Below are 21754 nucleotides of genomic sequence, written 5' to 3' on the forward strand. Positions count from 1 at the left end.
GGAAAAAGCTGAATGATATCGAGGCAGCCTCTGGCTGAAACACATTATCGCGTTTGGATAGTGGCTGGTCAGAGTACTCTGAGACTCACGCTCGTGCACGAGGGCACGAGATGTATTTATTTTCTCTCTCTTTGTACGTATACAGGCTTTCCCGGTCGGAATAGTATCGCTTTTTTACGAGAAAAATGGCATAAAAATTGATTTTAAACAGCGGTTGACATGCTTCGAAGTACGGTAATGGAATATTTAGAATTTTTTTGTCACGAAATGCGCCATGCTCGCCACCCTTATTTACCCTTTCGGATAGTGTCTTGAACACACGAACAAAACGCCGCTGTTTGGATATAACAATGGATTATTTGGGACCAAACCAACATTTGTTATTGAAGTAGCAGTCCTGGGAGTGCATTCTGATGAAGAACACCAATAGTAATCAAACTTTTCTAATAGTAAATCGGAGGTTGGTGAAGGCTAAACTTGCTGGGTGTCTAAATAGCTAGCCCTGTGATGCCGGGCTATCTACTGAGAATATTGCAAAATGTGCTTTCACCGAAAAGCTATTTTAAAATCGGACATATCGAGTGCATAGAGGAGTTCTGTATCTATAATTCTTAAAATAATTGTTATGTTTTTTGTGAACGTTTATCGTGAGTAATTTAGTAAATTCACCGGCAGTGTTCGGTGGGAATGCTAGTCACATGCTAGTCACATGCTAATGTAAAAAGCTGGTTTTTGATATAAATATGAACTTGATTGAACAAAACATGCATGTATTGTATAACATAATGTCGTAGGGTTGTCATCTGATGAAGATCATCAAAGGTTAGTGCTGCATTTAGCTGTCTTCTGGGTTTTTGTGACATTATATGCTAGCTTGAAAAATGGGTGTCTGATTATTTCTGGCTGGGTACTCTGCTGACATAATCTAATGTTTTGCTTTCGTTGTAAAGCCTTTTTGAAATCGGACAGTGTGGTTAGATTAACCTCTATGGGCTAGGCGGGACGAATTCGTCCCACCTACGTAACAGCCACTTGAAGCCTGTGGCGCGATTTTCAAAACCTTAAAAATCCTATTACTTCAATTTCTCAAACATATGACTATTTTACAGCTATTTAAAGACAAGACTCTCGTTAATCTAACCACACTGTCCGATTTCAAAAAGGCTTTACAACGAAAGCAAAACATTAGATTATGTCAGCAGAGTACCAAGCCAGAAATAATCAGACACCCATTTTTCAAGCTAGCATATTATGTCACAAAAACCCAGAAGACAGCTAAATGCAACACTAACCTTTGATGATCTTCATCAGATGACAACCCTAGGACATTATGTTATACAATACATGCATGTTTTGTTCAATCAAGTTCATATTTATATCAAAAACCAGCTTTTTACATTAGCATGTGACGTTCAGAACTAGCATAACCCCCGCAAACTTCCGGGGAATTCGCTAACATTTTACTAAATTACTCACGATAAACGTTCACAAAAATAATAAGAATGAAAATTTAAGAATTATAGATACAGACCTCCTCTATGCACTCGATATGTCCGATTTTAAAATAGCTTTTTGGTGAAAGCACATTTTGCAATATTCTAAGTACATAGCCCAGGCATCACGGGCTAGCTATTTAGACACCCGGCAAGTTTAGCACTCACCATAATCATATTTACTATTATAAAAGTTTGATTACCTTTTGTTGTCTTCGTCAGAATGCACTCCCAGGACTGCTACTTCAATAACAAATGTTGGTTTGTTCCAAAATAATCCATTGTTATATCCGAATAGCGGCGTTTTGTTCGTGCGTTCCAGACACTATCCGAAATGGTAAAGAAGGGTCGTGCGCATGGCGCAATTCGTGACAAAAAAATTCTAAATATTCCATTACCGTACTTCGAAGCATGTCAACCGCTGTTTAAAATCAATTTTAATGCCATTTTCCTCGTAGAAAAGCGATAATATTCCGACCGGGAATCTCCTTTTCGGCAAACAGAGGAAAAAAAATCACAAAGACGGGGGCGGTCAGGTCACGCGCCTAAGCCCAGAGTCCCTTGATCGGCCACTTGAGAAAGGCGATAATGTGTTTCAGCCTGGGGCTGGGATGACGACATTCAGGTTTTTCCCGGGCTCTGAGCGCCTATGGACGACGTAGGAAGTGTCACGTTAGAGCAGAGATCCTTAGTAAAAGATAGAGATGGCAAAGAAGTTCCAGAAATGGTCAGACAGGCCACTTCCTGTAAAGGAATCTCTCAGGTTTTGACCTGCCATTTGAGTTCTGTTATACTCACAGACACCATTCAAACAGTTTTAGAAACTTTAGGGTGTTTTCTATCCATATGTAATAAGTATATGCATATTCTAGTTACTGGGTAGGAGTGGTAACCAGATTAAATCGGGTACGTTTTTTATCCAGCCGTGTCAATACTGCCCCCTAGCCCTAACAGGTTAACGAGAGTCTTGTCTTTAAAATGGTGTAAAATAGTCATATGTTTGAGAAATTGAAGTAATAGCATTTCTAAGGTATTTCAATAACGCGCCACAGGATTCCACTGGCTGTTACGTAGGTGGGACGATTTCGTCCCGCCGGCCCTAGAGAAGTTAACATCCTGAGACAAGGCCGAGTATAGCCCACAAAGATCTCCGCCACGGCACAACCCAAGGGGGGGAGCCAACCCAGACAGGAAGACCACGTCAGCGACTCAACCCACTCAAGTGACGCACCCCTCCTAGGGATGGCATGGAACAGCACCAGTAAGCCAGTGACTCAGCCCCTGTAATAGGGTTAGAGGCAGAGAATCCCAGTGGAGAGAGGGGAACCGACCAGGCAGAGACAGCAAGGGCGGTTCATTGCTCCAAAGCCTTTCCGTTCACCTTCACACTCCTGGGCCAGACTACACAGGACCTACTGAAGAGATGAGTCTTCAATAAAGACTTAAAGGTTGAGACAGAGTCTGCATCTTTCACATGGGTAGGCAGACCATTCCATAAAAATGGAGCTCTATAGGAGAAAGCTCTGCCTCCAGCCGTTTGCTTAGAAATTGTAGGGACAATTAGGAGGCCTGCGTCTTGTGACCGTAGCGTACGTGTAGGTATGTACGGCAGGACCAAATCGGAAAGATAGGTAGGAGCAAGCCCATGTGATACATTGTAGGTTAGCAGTAAAACCTTGAAATCAGCCCTTGCCTTAACAGGAAGCCAGTGTAGGGAGTCTAGCACTGGAGTAATATGATCACATTTTTTGGTTCTAGTCAGGATTCTAGCAGCCGTATTTAGCACTACCTGAAGTTTATTTAGAGCTTTATCCGGGTAGCCGGAAAGTAGAGCATTGCAGTAGTCTAACCTAGAAGTGACAAAAGCATGGATTAATTTTTCTGCATCATTTTTGGACAGAAAGTTTCAGATTTTTGCAATGTTACGTAGATGGAAAAAAGCTGTCCTTGAAACAGTCTTGATATGTTCGTCAAAAGAGAGATCAGGGTCCAGAGTAAAGCTGAGGTCCTTCACAGTTTTTCTTGAGACGACTGTACAACCATCAAGATTAATTGTCAGATTCAACAGAAGATCTCTTTGTTTCTTGGGACCTAGAACAAGCATCGCTGTTTTGTCTGAGTTAAAAGTAGAAAGTTTGCAGCCATCCACTTCCTTATGTGTGAAACACAGGCTTCTGGCGAGGGCAATTTTGGGGCTTCACCATGTTTCATTGAAATGTACAGCTGTGTGTCATCCGCATAGCAGTGAAAGTTAACAGTATGTTTCGAATGACATCCCCAAGAGGTAAAATATATAGTGAAAACAATAGTGGTCCTAAAAAGGAACCTTGAGGAAAACCAACATTTACAGATGATTTGTCAGAGGACAAACCATTCACAGAGACAAATTGATATCTTTCCGACAGATAAGATCTAAACCTGGCCAGAACTTGTCCGTGTAGACCATTTTAGGTTTCCAATCTCTCCAAAAGAATGTGGTGATCGATGGTATCAAAAGCAGCACTAAGGTCTAGGAGCACGAGGACAGATGCAGAGCCTCGGTCTGACGCCATTAAAAGGTAATTTACCACCTTCACAAGTGCAGTCTCAGTGCTATAATGGGGTCTAAAACCAGACCGAAGCATTTCACATACATTGTTTGTCTTCAGGAAGGCAGTGAGTTGCTGCGCAACAGCTTTTTATTTTAAATTCTGAGAGGAATGGAAGATTCGATATAGGTTGATAGTTTTTTATATTTTCTGGGTCAAGGTTTGGCTTTTTCAAGAGAGGCTTTATTACTGCCACTTTTAGTGAGTTTGGTACACATCCGGTGGATAGAGAGCCGTTTATTATGTTCAACATAGGAGGGCCAAGCACAGGAAGCAGCTCTTTCAGTAGTTTAGTTGGAATAGGGTCCAGTATGCAGCTTGAAGGTTTAGAGACCATGATTATTTTCATCATTGTGTCAAGAGATATAGCACTAAAACACTTGAGTGTCTCCCTTGATCCTAGGTCCTGGCAGAGTTGTGCAAACTCAGGACAACTGAGCTTTGTAGGAATACGCAGATTTAGAGAGGAGTCCGTAATTTGCTTTCTAATGATCATGATCTTTTCCTCAAAGAAGTTCATGAATTTATTACTGCTGAAGTGAAAGCCATCCTCTCTTGGGGAATGCTGCTTTTTAGGTAGCTTTGCGACAGTATCAAAAATACATTTCGGATTGTTCTTATTTTCCTCAATTAAGTTGGAAAAATAGGATGATCGAGCAGCAGTGAGCGCTCTTCGATACTGCACGGTACTGTCTTTCCAAGCTAGTCGGAAGACTTCCAGTTTGGTGTGGCGCCATTTCTGTTCCAATTTTCTGGAAGCTTCCTTCAGAGCTCGTGTATTTTCTGTATACATTTACATTTTAGTCATTTAGCAGACGCTCTTATCCTCTTACATCTAGACGTTCCGCTAGCGGAACACCTGCTCCAATATCCAATGATGGGCGTGGCGCGAAATACAAACTCCTCTAAAATACAAAAACTTCAATTTTTCAAACATATGACTATTTCACAACATTTTAAAGATAAGACTCTCCTTTATCTAACCACACTGTCCGATTTCAAAAAGGCTTTACAACGAAAGCAAAACATTAGATTATGTCAGCAGAGTACCAAGCCAGAAATAATCAGACACCCATTTTTCAAGCTAGCATATAATGTCACAAAAACCCAGAAGACAGCTAAATGCAGCACTAACCTTTTATGATCTTCATCAGATGACAACCCTAGGACATTATGTTATACAATACATGCATGTTTTGTTCAATCAAGTTCATATTTATATCAAAAACCAGCTTTTTACATTAGCATGTGACGTTCAGAACTAGCATACCCCCCGCAAACTTCCGGGGAATTCGCTAACATTTTACTAAATTACTCACGATAAACGTTCGCAAAAAGCATAACAATTATTTTAAGAATTATAGATACAGACCTCCTCTATGCACTCGATATGTCCGATTTTAAAATAGCTTTTTGGTGAAAGCACATTTTGCAATATTCTAAGTACATAGCCCAGGCATCACGGGCTAGCTATTTAGACACCCGGCAAGTTTAGCACTCACCAATATCAGCTTTACTATTATAAAAGTTTCATTACCTTTTGTTGTCTTCGTCAGAATGCACTCCCAGGACTGCTACTTCAATAACAAATGTTGGTTTGGTCCAAAATAATCCATCGTTATATCCGAATAGCGGCGTTTTTGTTCGTGCGTCCCAGACACTATCTGAAATGGTAAATCAGGGTCGTGCGCATAGCGCAATTCGTGACAAAAAAATCTAAATATTCCATTACCGTACTTCGAAGCATGTCAACCGCTGTTTAAAATCAATTTTTATGCCATTTTTCTCGTAGAAAAGCGATAATATTCCGACCGGGAATCTCCTTTTAGCTAAACTGAGGAAAGTAAACAAAGCTTTCGGTCGACGCGGGCACGCGCCTGAGTCTCACAGTACTGTAACCAGCCACTACCCAAACGCGCTACTTTGTTTCAGCCAGAGCCTGCAAAGCCACGATTCAGCTTTTTACCGCCTTCTGAGACCCTATGGCAGCCGTAGGAAGTGTCACGGGACAGCTAAGATCCTCACTCTTCAATAAACAGAGACAAGAAGAACGACACCTTGTCAGACAGGCCACTTCCTGCCTGAAACCTTGTCAGGTTTTTGCCTGCCAAATGAGTTCTGTTATACTCACAGACATCATTCAAACAGTTTTAGAAACTTTAGGGTGTTTTCTATCCATATGTAATAAGTATATGCATATTCTAGTTACTGGGTAGGAGTGGTAACCAGATTAAATCGGGTATGTTTTTTATCCAGCCGTGAAAATACTGCCCCCTAGCCATAACAGGTTATCCAGAGCGACTTACAGTAGTGAATGCATACATTTCATTTCATCTCATTTCATACATTTAAAAAAAAAAATAATCCGTACTGGCCCCCCGTGGGAATAGAACCCACAACCCTGGCGTTGCAAACACCATGCTCTACCAACTGAGCCACAGGGAAGGCCAGGGAGCTAGTTTCTTATGATAAATGTTTTTAGTTTTTAGGGGTGCAACTGCATCTAGGGTATTGCGCAAGGTTAAATTGAGTTCCTCAGTTAGTTGGTTAACTGATTTTTGTCCTCTGATATCCTTGAGTAGGCAGAGGGAGTCTGGAAGGGCATCAAGGAATCTTTGGGTTGTCTGAGGATTTATAGCACGACTTTTGATGCTCTTGGTTGGGGTCTGAGCAGATTATTTGTTGTGATTGCAAACGTAATAAAATGGTGGTCCGATAGTCCAGGATTATGAGGAAAAACATTAAGATCCACAACATTTGTTCCATGGGACAAGACTAGGTTCAGAGTATGACTGTGGCAGTGAGTAGGTCCAGAGACATGTTGGACAAAACCCACTGAGTCGATGATGGCTCCGAAAGCCTTTTGGAGTGGGTCTGTGGACTTTTCCATGTGAGCATTAAAGTCACCAAAAATTAGAATATTATCTGCTATGACTACAAGATCCGATAGGAATTCAGGGAACTCAGTGAGGAAAGCTGTATATTGCCCAGGAGGCCTGTAAACAGTAGCTATAAAAAGCGATTGAGTAGGCTGCATAGATTTCATGACTAGAAGCTCAAAAGACGAAAACGTCTGGGTTTTTTTTGTAAATTGAAATTTGCTATCGTAAATGTTAGCAACACCTCCGCCTTTGCGGGATGCACAGGGGATATGGTCACTAGTGTAACCAGGAGGTGAGGCCTCATTTAACACAGTAAATTCATCAGGCTTAAGCCATGTTTCAGTCAAGCCAATAACATCAAGATTATGATCAGTGATTAGTTCATTGACTATAACTGCCTTTGAAGTGAGGGATCTAACATTAAGTAGCCCTATTTTGAGATGTGAGGTATCACGATCTCTTTCAATAATGGCAGGAATGGAGGAGGTCTTTATTCCAGTGAGATTGCTAAGGCGAACACCGCCATGTTTAGTTTTGCCCAACCTAGGTCGAGGCACAGACACGGTCTCAATGGGGATACTACACTGACTGTGCTAGTGGCAGACTCCACTAAGCTGGCAGGCTGGCTAACAGCCTGCTGCCTGGCCTGCACCCTATTTCATTGTATCAATTATTATTATTATTTTATCTATGACATAATGATAATGAAGAACAATTGAAGTTACTTTCATCACTTCATATGGTCAGGTCAGGTTTGGATAACGTTTCAGCTTTTAATTGTGAGTGAGAGTCGTACCTATTTCTCATCTCTTCTAACCTTCCACCCACTAATGATGAGTTAGTGATGTTGTTATTGTTGCTGCTGTTGAGCATTGGTCTCGCCCCTTAACTGTAGCTGGCTTCCTTTGTTTGCTGTACCATGTGATTTTTCTCCTTCAGCTCTGGCAGACTCCCCTCCCCCATCATCTTCACTCTCCTTCCCTCTCATCTCATCTCTCTCTCACTCTTGCTCTCCCGCTCCCTCTTGGATGGTTTGCTCTTGTTTTCCATACCTCATCACTGCTCTGCTGCTCATGCCATTTTCAGGCTCCCTCCCCCACACACAAGCTGTGTGTGTGTGTGTGTGTGTGTGTGTGTGTGTGTGTGTGTGTGTGTGTGTGTGTGTGTGTGTGTGTGTGTGTGTGTGTGTGTGTGTGTGTGTGTGTGTGTGTGTGTGTGCGCGTTAAAACAGGGAATAAAAATCAAATCAGATGTTATTGTTCACATACACGTGATTAGCAGATGTTATTGTGGGTGTAGCTAAATGCTTGTGCTTCCAGCTCCGTCAGTGCAGTAATATCTAACAAGTAATATCTAACAAATTACACAACATATACCCAATACACACAAATCTATGTAGGAATGAATTAAGACTATATGCACATGGACGAGCGATGTCAGAGCGGAACGGACTAAGATACAGTAGAATAGTATAGAATACAGTATATACATATGAGATGAGTAATGCAAGATATGTAAACATTATTAAGTGAATGAGATACCGTTTTCTATACTATACTACTCTACTGTATGTACATATGAGATGAGCAGTGCCAGATATGTAACCATTATTAAAGTGACTAGTGTTCCATTCCTTAAAGTGGCCAGTGTTTTCTAGTCTATGCCTATATGCAGCAGCCTTAAATGTGCTAGTGATGGCTGTTTAACAGTGTAATGGCGTCGAGATAGAAGCTGTTTTTCAGTCTCTCGGTCCCAGCTTTTATGCACCTGTACTGACCTCGCCTTCTGGAAGATAGCAGGGTGAACAGGCAGTGGCTCGGGTGGTTGATGTCCTTGATCTTTTTGGCCTTCCTGTGACATCGGGTGCTGTAGGTGTCCTGGAGGGCAGGTAGTTTTCCCCCGGTGATGCGCTGGGCTGACCACACCACCCTCTGGAGAGCCTTGCGGTTGCAGGCAGTGCAGTTGCCGTACAAGGCGTTGATATAGCCCGACTGAATGCATTCAATAATAAGAAACATTAAGCCAAACCAATACAGCCTGAAGACTGAGGCTACTGAGGGCTAAATAAAGTGGAAGTAATCAAGGTAATGATGAAGTCCACGTGTGGATTACGATGGGGAGCAGGTGTGTGCCCTGAGTCTGCACAACCCTGCCAGGACCTAGGATCAAGGGAGACACTCAAGTTATTTACAAGTCTTGACACATTGATGAAAATAGTCATGGTCTCTAAACCTTCAAGCTGCATACTGGATCCTATTCCAACTAAACTACTGACAGAGCTGCCTCCTGTGCTTGGCCCTCCTATGTTGAACATAATAAACGGCTCCCTATCCACCGTATGTGTATCCAAACATTTTGAAAAAGCTGTTGCACAGCAACTCACTGCCTTCCTGAAGACCAACAATGTATATGAAACTCTTCAGTCTGGTTTTAGATCCCATAATAGCTCTGAGACTGCACTCGTGAAGGTGGTAAATTACCTTTTAAATGCGTCAGTCCGATGCTCTGCATCTGTCCTCGTGATCCTAGACCTTAGTGCTACTTTTGATACCATCGATCACCACATTCTTTTGGAGAGATTAGAAACCCAAATTGGTCTACACGGACAAGTTCTGGCCAGGTTTAGATCTTATCTGTCAGAAATATATCAGTTTATCTCTGTGGAAGGTTTTTCCTCTGACAAATCAACTGCAAATTTTGGTGTTCCTCGAGGTTCCGTTTTAGGACCATATATTTTACCTCTTGGTGATGTCATTCGGAAACATAATGTTAACTTTCACTGCTATGCGGACGGTACACAGCTGTACATTTCGATGAAACATGGTGAAGCCCCAAAATTGCCCTAACTGGAAGCCTGTGTTTCAGACATAAGGAAGTGGATGGTGGAATATTTTTTACTTTTAACCTCTCTGGGATCGTTTGGGACGTGAGCGTCCCACCTCGCCAACAGCCAGTGAAATTGCAGGGCACCAAATTCAAACAACAGAAATCTCATAATTAAAATTCCTCAAACATACAAGTATTACACACCATTTTAAATATAAACTTCTTGTTCATCCAGCCACAGTGTCCGATTTGAAAAATACTTTACGGTGAAAGCACACCATGCAATTATGTTAGGTCAGCGCCTAGCCACAGAAAACCATACAGCCATTTTCCAAAGAAGTAGAGGCGTCACAAAAGTCAGAAATAACGTTAAAATTAATCACTAACCTGTGATGATCTTCACCGGATGGCACTCCCAGGACTCCATGTTAGACAATAAATGTGTGTTTTGTTCGATAAAATTAATCTTTATGTCCAAAAATATCATTTGAAATTGGCGCGTTATGTTTAGAAATGCATTTTCTCAAACAAACATCCGGTGAAATTGCAGAGAGCCACATCAAATTGCAGAAATACTCATCATAAATATTGATGAAAGATACAAGTGTTATACAAAGGATTAAAGATAAACTTCTTGTTAATCCAGCCGCTGTGTCCAATTTCAACAAGGCTTTACGGCAAAAGCACACCATGCGATTATGTTAGGTCAGCGCCTAGCCACAGAAAATCATACAGCCATTTTCCAACCAAGGAGAGGTGTCACAAAAGTCAGAAATAGCGTTAAAATTAATCACTTACCTTTGATGATCTTCATCTGATGGCACTCCCAGGTCTCCATGTTAGACAATAAATATTTGTTTTGTTCGATAAAGTTCATCTTTATGTCCAAATACCTCCTTTTTGTTTGTGCGTTTAGTCCAGTAATCCAAAAGCACAAAGCGGGGCACAAAGTCCAGACGAAAAGTCAAAAAAGTTCCATTAAAGTTCATAGAAACATGTCAAACGATGTATATAATCAATCTTTAGGATGTTTTTATCATAAATCTTCAATAATATTCCAACTGGACAATTCCGTTGTCATTAGAAAGGAAAGAGAATGAGCGTTGCGCTCACGGCCATGCGCGAGACTAAACTAATGTCTTTCAGCTTGACCACTAGTTGAAACAGCTCTTATTCGATCCCCTTTCACAATACAAGCCTGAAACAACTTCTAAAGACTGTTGACATCTACTGGAATCCTTAGGAAGTGCAATCTGACCCCACAGACACAGGATATTGGATAGGCAATCACTTAGAAAAACTACACTGGTTGGATTTTCTCAGGTTTTTGCCTGCCATATGAGTTCTGTTATACTCACAGACATTATTTTAACAGTTTTTGAAACTGTCATGTGTTTTCTATGCAAATCTACCAATTATATGCATATCCTAGCTTCTGGGCCTTCATCCAAAATTCCGAATGCTGCCCCCTATCCTAGTGAAGTTAAACTCGGACAGAACAGAGATGCTAGTTCTAGGTCCCAAGGAACAAAGAGAACTTCTGCTGGATCTGACAATTAATCTTGATGGTTGTACAGTTGTCTCAAATAAAACTGTGAAGGACCTCGGCGTTACTCTATGATCTCTCAATGACTGGAACGAACTACAAAAATCACTGAAACTGGAGACACTTACCTCCCTCACCAGCTTGCTCCCTCTAACTCTCTCTCTCTTTCTTTTTTTCTCCCTTTTCTCTCTTCTCTCGGAGGACCTGAGCCCTAGGACCATGCCTCAGGACTACCTGGCCTGATGATTTCTTGCTGTCCCCAGTCCACCTGGTCATGCTGCTGCTCCAGTTTCAACTGTTCTGCCTGCAGCTATGGAACCCTGACCTGTTCACCGGACGTGTTATCTTGTCCCGGACATGCTGTTTTCGACTCTCTCTTGCTCTTCAGCACCTGCTGTCTCTATCTCTGAATGATCGGCTATGAATAGCCAACTGATATTTACTCCTGAGGTGCTGACCTATTGCATCCTCTACGACCACTCTGATTATTATTATTTGACCCTGCTGGTCATCAATGAACGTTTGAACGTCTTGGCTATGTACTAATCTCAACCCGGCACAGCCAGAAGAGGACTGGCCACCCCTCAGTTTCTTCCTGGGTTCCTGCCTTTCTAGGGAGTTTTTCCTAGCCACCGTGCTTCTACATCTGCATTGCTTGCTGTTTGGGGTTTTAGGCTGTGTTTCTGTATAGCACTTTGTGACATCGGTTGATGTAAAAAGGGCTTTATAAATAAATGTGATTGATTGAGTGTGCGTAATGATGGTTGCCAGGTGTGTGTAATGTGGGTTGTTGCTGGATATTAGCGGGAACTCGAACACGCTGTTGTACACATTGATCCAGAGCATCCAAACATGCTCAATCAGTGACATCTATGGTGAGTATGCAGGCCATGGAAGAACCGGGCCATTTTCAGCTTCCAGGAATGTTGTACAGATCCTTGCGACATGGGGCTGTGCATTATCATGCTGAAACATGAGGTGATGGCGGTTGATGAATTGCACGACAATGGGCCTCAGGATCTCGTCTGTTTATTCAAATTGCCATTGATAAAATGCAATTGTGTTCGTAGCTTATGCCTGCCTGCCCATACCATAACCTCACCAGGATTATGGGGCACATGGGGTACTCTGTTAACAACGTTGACATCAGCAAACCACTCGCCATCTGCCCAGTACCGTTAAAAATGGGATTCATCCGTAAAGAGCACACGTCTCCAGTGAGTGGCTATCGAAGGTGAACATTTTCCCACTGAAGTCAGCCACGATGCTGAACTGCAGTCAGGTCAAGACCCTGCTGAGGACGACAAGCACACAGATGAGCTTCCCTGAGATGGTTTCTGACAGTTTTGCAGAAAATCTTTGGTTGTGCAAACGAATAGTTTCATCAGCTGTCCAGGTGGCTTGTCACAGACGATCCTGCAGTTGAAGAAGTCGGATGTGGAGGTCCTGGGCTGGCGTGGTTACACGTGGTCTGCTGTTGTGAGGCCGGTTGGACGTACTACCAAATTCCCTAAAATGACATTGAAGGTGGCTTATGGAAGAGAAATGAACATTAAATTCTCTGGCAACATCTCTGATGGACATCCCTGTAGTCAGCATGCCAATTGCACGCTCCCTCAACTTGAGGCATCTGTTGTGTGACAGAAATGCACAGTTTAGAGTGGCCTTTATTGGAGGAGGAGAAATGCTCACTAACAGGGTTGGAAATTAATTTGTGCACAACATTTAAGAGAAATAAGCTTTTTTGTGCTCATGGAACATTTCAGGAACTTTTATTTCAGCTCATGAAACATGGGACCAACACTTTTTCTTTCAGTGTGTATATTATTATTATTTTTTGTGGACGAACAGCTGACTGAAGACGGGACGGTCGGGCATTCATGCGGTTGAGTCCATTTCTGTGGTAACATTGACTTTTGCTGACGGTTGCCTTCGTTGCGCCCCCCCTCCCTGCAGCAGCAGCACTTTATTATAGACAGACTTCCCCCCATCTTAGCTACTACTGCATCAATATGCTTTGACCATGACAGTTTACAATCTAGTGTTACTCCAAGCAGTTTAGTCATCTCAATTTGCTCAATTTCCACATCATTTATTACAAGATTTAGTTGAGGTTTAGGGTTTAGTGAGTGTTTTGTTCCAAATACAATGCTTTTAGTTTTAGAAATATTTAGGGCTAACTTACTCCTTGCCACCCACTCTGAAACTAACTGCAGCTCTTTGTTAAGTGTTGCAGTCATCTCAGTCACTGTAGTAGCTGACGTGTATAGTGTTGAGTCATCCGCATACATAGAAACTCTGGCTTTACTCAAAGTCAGTGGCATGTGGCATGTCGCTAGTAAAAATTGAAAAAAGCAAGGGGCCTAAACAGCTACCCTGGGAATTCCTGATTCTAACTGGATTATATTTGATAGGCTTCCGTTAAAGGACACCCTCTGTGTTCTGTTAGACAAGTAACTCTTTATCCACATTATAGCAGGGGGTGTAAAGCCATAACACATACGTTTTTCCAGCAGCAGACTATTATTGATAATATCAAAAGCTGCACTGAAGTCTAAGACAGCCCCCACAATCATTTTATCAGCCAACCATCAGTCATGTGTGTAAGTGCCGTGCTTGTTGAATGTCCTTCCCTAGGAGCATGCTGAAAATCTGTTGTCAATTTATTTACTGTAAAATAGCATAGAAGTTACTTAGGGTTGGTAACAGGCTGATTGGTTGGCGATTTGAGCCATTAAAGAGGGCTTTACTATTCTTGGGTAGCGGAATTACTTTAGCTTCCCTCCAGGCCTGAGGGCACACGCTCTCTAGTAGGCTTAAATTGAGGAGGTGGCAAATAGGTGTCAATATCGTTTGCTATTATCCTCAGTAATTTTCCATCTAGATTGTTGATAGACAACAATAATTTTTTCACCTCTTCCACACTGACTTTATGGAATTCAAAAGTACAATTCTTGTCGTTCATAATTTGGTCCGATATACACTGCTCAAAAAAATAAAGGAAACACTTAAACAACACAATGTAACTCCAAGTCAATCACACTTCTGTGAAATCAAACTGTCCACTTAGGAAGCAACACTGATTGACAATAAATTTCACATGCTGTTGTGCAAATGGAATAGACAACAGGTGGAAATTATAGGCAATTAGCAAGACACCCCCAATAAAGGAGTGGTTCTGCAGGTGGGGACCACAGACCACTTCTCAGTTCCTATGCTTCCTGGCTGATGTTTTGGTCACTTTTGAATGCTGGCAGTGCTTTCACTCTAGTGGTAGCATGAGATGGAGTCTACAACCCACACAAGTGACTCAGGTAGCGCAGCTCATCCAGGATGGCACATCAATGCGAGCTATGGCAAGAAGGTTTTCTGTGTCTGTCAGCGTAGTGTCCAGAGCATGGAGGCGCTACCAGGAGACAGGCCAGTACATCAGGAGACGTGGAGGAGGCCGTAGGAGGGCAACAACCCAGCAGTAGGACCGCTACCTCCACCTTTGTGCAAGGAGGAGCAGGAGAAGCACTGCCAGAGCCCTGCAAAATGACCTCCAGCAGGCCACAAATGTGCATGTGTCTGCTCAGACGGTTAGAAACAGACTCCATGAGGGTGGTATGAGGGCCCGACGTCCACAGGTGGGGGTTGTGCTTACAGCCCAACACCGTGCAGGACGTTTGGCATTTGCCAGAGAACACCAAGATTGGCAAATTCGCCACTGGCGCCCTGTGCTCTTCACAGATGAAAGCAGGTTCACACTGAGCACGTGACAGACGTGACAGAGTCTTGAGACGCCGTGGAGAACGTTCTGCTGCCTGCAACATCCTCCAGCATGACCGGTTTGGCGGTGGGTCAGTCATGGTGTGGGGTGGCATTTCTTTGGGGGGCCGCACAGCCCTCCATGTGCTTGCCAGAAGTAGCCTGACTGCCATTAGGTACCGAGATGAGATCCTCAGACCCCTTGTGAGACCATATGCTGGTGCGGTTGGCCCTGGGTTCCTCCTAATGCAAGACAATGCTAGACCTCATGTGGCTGGAGTGTGTCAGCAGTTTCTGCAAGAGGAAGGCATTGATGCTATGGACTGGCCCGCCCATTCCCCAGACCTGAATCCAATTGAGCACATCTGGGACATCATGTCTCGCTCCATCCACCAACGCCACGTTGCACCACAGACTGTCCAGGAGTTGGCAGATGCTTTAGTCCAGGTCTGGGAGGAGATCCCTCAGGAGACCATCCGCCACCTCATCAGGAGCATGCCCAGGCGTTGTAGGGAGGTCATACAGGCACGTGGAGGCCACCCAGACTATTGAGCCTCATTTTGACTTGTTTTAAGGACATTACATCAAAGTTGGATCATGATTACTGCTTACAATAGCTGTAGGATAAACAGATGTATTCGGTGCAATTAAGGTTACATAAATTAAATTACTTACATTGTGTTTGCCAATGTCACGACTTCCACCGAAGTCGTTTCCTCTCCTTGTTCGGGCGGTGTTCGGCGGTCGGCGTCACCGGTCTTCTAGCCATCGTCGATCCACTTTTCATTTTCCATTTGTTTTGTCTTGTTTTCTTACACACCTGGTTTCCATTTCCATCGTTAATTGTTGTGTATTTAACCCTCTGTTCCCCCATGTCCTTGTGTGGAATTGTTTGTTTGTAAGTGCTTGTACGCTATGTTACTGGTGCGCGTCGGGTTTTGTACCCATTTAGGTTATTTTTGTATTGCCGTGGGTTTTGTAATTAAACTGCTCCGGCTATTACCTATCTCTGCTCTCCTGCGTCTGACTTCACTGCCACCAGTTCCGCAACCCTTACAGCCAATGCCCCTAAGATCATGTACATTTGATGAAGCATTATGCTGACTCATTGTCACAATGGTAGGGATTAACTGAGATTAACTTGGATCATTTTCCAGTCATTGTTTCAACGCAGCCTTGAAATGCATGGACAGAGTCTAGGAGCCAAGATGATTTGGATGGACTCTGTCATTCTTGTAGAGTATCTTTTGTTTCCAGAATTTGTCAAAGTTATCAATAAAAGTGACTCCAGCAGAGCTACAGTAGTCTTTTAGCCAGATGTGTAATGCCAGCAGTGTGCTGAATCTTTCACACCCGCGGCCCAACGATGATACTGGACCTGAAATTATTGGTCGTTTTTTTGTAGTCTTTTAATGCTAAAATCAGTTCTTTAAAATCAATTTTTAAATGTTCCAAGCTAGCCCTCCTGATATCATTTGACCCCACATGGACTACGACAGTGTCAGCTGTCGGCATCTGTGGTAGAACAGTCGTAAGCAGCCTTGTTATGTGCTGTACTCGTGCTCCTGGGTAGCACAGGGTTTTTGCCTTGAGGACCGAGATGTTTCTCACCATAGAACTGCCTATGATGACAGATGGTGATGTTGAATGGGCCGGTCTCTCAGGTGGGAGCTCCGAGGATCTGAACCCGAGGTAGAAGCCACCGTAGAGGGAGACAGAGCCGAGGATGAAGAAGCAGGTACCTCCGGATCCAATCTTGATTGGGAAGCCACCACGGACGAAGGCGCCGGAACCACTGGTCTGTGTCAGTTCCGGGCTCAACATCTCCATGAAGACCCCCGACACCTTCTTCGACTTCCATGGCAAGTGATGTACCTCCATGGCTGGTTGGTTGGGTCGAGATCAGCTCCGTTCTCCAGGGAAGGGGGAGACCCCTTCAGGGATGGAACCCTGCCTAGCACCGGCCAGTCGGCTGTGGAGAGCCGACACGGCGGCGAAACTTCCACCAGACCAGAGCAGCGTCCGGCTACTGGGGTGGAAGAAAAATAAAAAGTAGGTGGTCGTGGGTTCCCCAATAGCTTATGTAGATTTGCTACTTGCTTGCTAAGAGTAGCTACTTTTCTCCTGTAGTCCTCCGCCAGCAAGCAGTTGCTACTTTGAAAGTCAACGCAGTCCACATTGTCCCAGAACAAAGCAAAGTAAACGCAGCTCCTGCAACATTGGAACTGTTCAATAGTGGCCTCCATTTGAGACCGCCGAGCCAGCTAGGCTAACTTGGCTTTCGTGTCTCTCCCCCTATACGGAATCTGTCATGGCCAATTACCTTCAGCCAAAATTCCATGACCATCACAGCCCTACTTACATCATCCATATCTTGGCACTTAACCTCTCTAGGGTATGTGGGACGAAATCGTCCCACCTACTCAACAGCCAGTGGAATCCCGTGGCGCGATATTCAAATACCTTAGAAATGCTATTACTTCAATTTCTCAAACATATGACTATTTTACACCATTTTAAAGACAAGACTCTCGTTAATCTAACCACACTGTCCGATTTCAAAAAGGCTTTACAACGAAAGCAAAACATTAGATTATGTCAGCAGAGTACCCAGCCAGAAATAATCAGACACCCATTTTTCAAGCTAGCATATAATGTCACATAAACCCAAACCACAGCTAAATGCAGCACTAACCTAGGATATTATGTTATACAATACATGCATGTTTTGTTCAATCAAGTTCATATTTATATCAAAAACAGCTTTTTACATTAGCATGTGATGTTCAGAACTAGCATACCCACCGCAAACTTCCGGTGAATTTACTAAGTTACTCACGATAAATGTTCACAAAAAACATAACAATTATTTTAAGAATTATAGACACAGAACTCCTTTATGCAATCGCTATGTCCGATTTTAAAATAGCTTTTCGGCAAAAGCACATTTTGCAATATTCTGAGTAGATAGCTCGCCATCACGGGCTAGCTATTTTGACACCCACCAAGTTTGGCACTCGCCAAACTCAGATTTACTATAAGAAAAATTGGATTACCTTTGCTGTTCTTCGTCAGAATGCACTCCCAGGACTTCTACTTCAATAACAAATGTTGGTTTGGTTCAAAATAATCCATAATTATGTTCAAATATCCTCTGTTTTGTTCGTGCGTTCAAGACACTATCCGAAGGGTAACGAAGGGTGACGCGCCGGCGCGTATCGTGACAAAACATTTCTAAATATTCCATTACCATACTTCGAAGCATGTCAAACGCTGTTTAAAATCAATTTTTATGCGATTTTTCTCGTAAAAAAGCGATCATATTCCGACCGGGAAACCCTGTTTTCGTTCAAAGACTAAAAATCTAAAATGGACTTTTCTCGTGCACGCGCGCGCCAGTCTCATTGTTCTCTGATCGACCACTTACCAAATGCGCTACTGTTTTTCAGCCATGGCCTGCAAAGTCATCATTCAACATTCTGCCGCCTTCTGAGAGCCTATGGGAGCCGTAGGAAGTGTCACGTTACAGCAGAGATCCTCAGTTTTCAATAAAGAGAGTGTAGAAGGCCAAGAAATGGTCAGAGAGGGCACTTTTTTTATCCAGCCGTGCAAATACTGCCCCCTACCCTAGAGAGGTTAATGATACCCTCTCTGCCCTGCACACGACTGTGCGTGTGCTCTCCCTTTTTGCTGTGAAGTAATAGACAGCAGACATGAAGTCATGGTGCTGTGGTCATCGATCGCCACATCCCTCCTCTCGCATGACATTCCATGCTCAGTGCTCATATCAGACCAATGACCACCCACCCTGAGTATTTGGCCCAATGATCTTCCGACGGCCCTCCCCACGGATGGACAAACGTTAGATACAGCCCGATCCTGCTCAACCAAACATGGAATCAATTGTCGGCATGGGAAATCGTTGACCTGCTTTGTTTTTTGCATCTTAGGCCCAAATTGATGATGTATCAGCAGCTCTATATTCAATCTCCTCTGACTCACTTTCCATTCATTTCATTGACTGCACATGTCAAATGACTGTCGAGAATCAGATTCTTTAGGTCGATTTTTTTCCTCATTATAGTGAAACAGCAGTATGATATGGATGCATCGGAGACGCGTAGGAATGTGCCGTGCTTGCATTCCTGGCATGAAATAGTTGTTGTTGTTGTGGTGCCTGGGTGGGTGATGCTGCTGATCTGTCTGAATGAAGCTGAGTAGAAATGTGGAGGAGAGGATCTGCTGTGAACGTAATTAGATGAGAGGAAGGCAAAGAGTCACAGCCTCTTCTACTGGGTCAGGGACCAGACAGCCCAAAAACGACCACCATGTTGGAGAGAATAGTCTTTACTTTCTTTGTGTTGTTTACTGGCCCTTTTCGAATACCTCAGAAATGCATAATTATTTCCTTGAGATAATTTTTTCAGTGGATCAGTGGTTACCAACATATTACTTTCACCGATCCAACCAATTCAGATCTATTATCACAGGAAGGAAGGAAGGAAGGAAGGAAGGAAGGAAGGAAGGAAGGAAGGAAGGAAGGAAGGAAGGAAGGAAGGAAGGAAGGAAGGAAGGAAGGAAGGAAGGAAGGAAGGAAGGAAGGAAGGCTGCATTTCAAACAGGGCCATAGTGTCCCTGGGGAAGTAACTTAGCTGTTGACTTTGGGGAGCAGGAAATGCCCTAAGGTCAACTGGGGTGCAGCAACCCTGGATAAGGATTGTGAGGGTGTTAAATCCTAGTTCATGGCCTATAATTTGATCACATCAGTGGCTGTTTCTTGAGTTATTGTTTATTTTCTCCAGGGCTTTCTTATAATCAATTTGAGAAGGAATTATAGTTATGTTGCAAAGACTTCAATGTCATTACCCTCAATCTAATGTACAAATCTACATTTTCATGAATGGTTGATAAGGGAATTCTTTCAGCAAAGAATGAGCAAATACTGCATACCGGTATGCCAACTCTTTCATTTTCAATACAAATAAAATGACAACCCTCTTGAGAAAATATTCAATAATGTTATTCATTAATCCACTACTGCACCTATTATCCCATATTTTCCTCTATTTTTCACACAACATTGCAGAAATACAGTATGAAGTGGCCTGTCTTACTACTAGCGAGTGAAGCATGTGGCTATTTTTATTTTTACTGTGGAAACGATAAGCCCACTGAAGCCTGTCCAAATGACTTACTGTCTGTTTTGCCTGATATGGGGGATAAGGAACCCATTGTCTTGGTTTGTGGTGGCTTCATGCTACTAACGTTGCCTGTGTGTTGAGCTTTAATGATGCTGTAGTAATTGTTGTATAATAGTACTGGTGAATTATTTAATTTGAGTCATTTCCCCTGAGCTTCAGTTGAAAGTGTTCTACAAGCACATATACACAGGCACGCACGCAGCATGCACACACACAAACACACGCACACACTTACACACACACACACACACACACACACACACACACACACACACACACTACACACACATACACACAGAGTATTCGGAGGCTTTGAGACTTTATCAGAGGGAGGTTGTAGTACATTTGCTCTGGACTGGCTAAATGAGACCCGAGATAAAAGCAAGGTTTTGTTCCTCAGTGCAATACATACCAATTCAAATGAAATCCTATTAAGGGTTTTCATTGTTGATGATCTTGTGTGTTACCAGACCATACCTTCAGTTTTATAATTTACAGTAAACAGATATGATTGTGTATAAATCACTAATAAAGTGTCTGAAATAAAGAAAAACACCCTCAAAATCTAGACACCCAGCACCTCTCTTCTCACTTGACCGAATATTTACCAAAGATTGATAGCTGTCAAGGGTGCAAAGGTCAAAAGGGGACCCCCATTTAAATGAATGGAGCTGGATGAAAACAAAACAATTTGATAACAAACAAAATTCAGTGTACAAAACAAATGCATTACAAATCATAAGGGTGCTAAGCCTAGTTAATGTTAAGACTCTAAGGCTTGACTCCCTTGTGTTGTCTTCTATACATCAGCTACTTGTAGTGTTATTATTGGTGCTGGATCACCTACAGAAAGCACAGACAGCCTGTGAAAACGCCCTCCATTAAAATAGTCATGACCAAAATGAGCTCAATTCAGGAGGGCCTTTTAAAGGGCCTTTTATACTGTGGCACGCAGTTAAAGGGGACCCTGCTTCCGCATCTGCTCTCCCCAACCGCCATGAAAGAGATTAAAGAGGGAGACCCAAGAGGGCTTTCAGTTTAAGTGCAGTGATTTTATGGAAGGTTATGCAGTCACCTGTCTCTCTTGTTCTTTCTCTTCCACAGACATGGCTGAAGAACTATGGCTACCTGCTCCCCCACGACATCCGAACGTCGGACCTGCGGTCAGAGAAAGCCATGCAATCGGCAGTCGCTGCCATGCAGCGATTCTATGGCATCCCAGTGACTGGAATCCTGGATCAGACCACCATAGAGTGAGTGTCGTTGTCACATTCTCATTCATTTTAAAGGGGTAATTTAAAGGGGTAATCCTCCTATACAAACGAGACGTGATGTTTTTGTAGTTTTTGTTTGCATTGACTATTCTGCATTTGTCCAACTACACTTTTTGAAATACTTACTGACTTTCCATGCTGTCTGTATTTTGGACCTGTTCAGTACAGGACCATGGCGATAAACCAATTCCAAG

The 21754-nt window shown here is 43.0% G+C and overlaps 1 protein-coding gene across 2 annotated transcripts in view; it reads left to right on the forward strand.

Annotated features, from left to right (window-relative positions):
• mmp24 (matrix metallopeptidase 24) overlaps positions 1–21754 on the forward strand; it is a 105925-nt gene that overhangs the window by 11690 nt on the left and 72481 nt on the right. For both annotated transcript variants that reach the window (XM_014131593.2, XM_014131592.2), the window contains exon 2: positions 21391–21539. In XM_014131593.2, coding sequence (XP_013987068.1) covers positions 21391–21539 — 149 coding nt within the window. The remainder of the gene's footprint in view (positions 1–21390; positions 21540–21754) is intronic.

The sequence above is a fragment of the Salmo salar genome, chromosome ssa12 (assembly GCF_905237065.1).
Source record: "Salmo salar chromosome ssa12, Ssal_v3.1, whole genome shotgun sequence".
NCBI classification, from domain to species: Eukaryota; Metazoa; Chordata; class Actinopteri; order Salmoniformes; family Salmonidae; genus Salmo; species Salmo salar.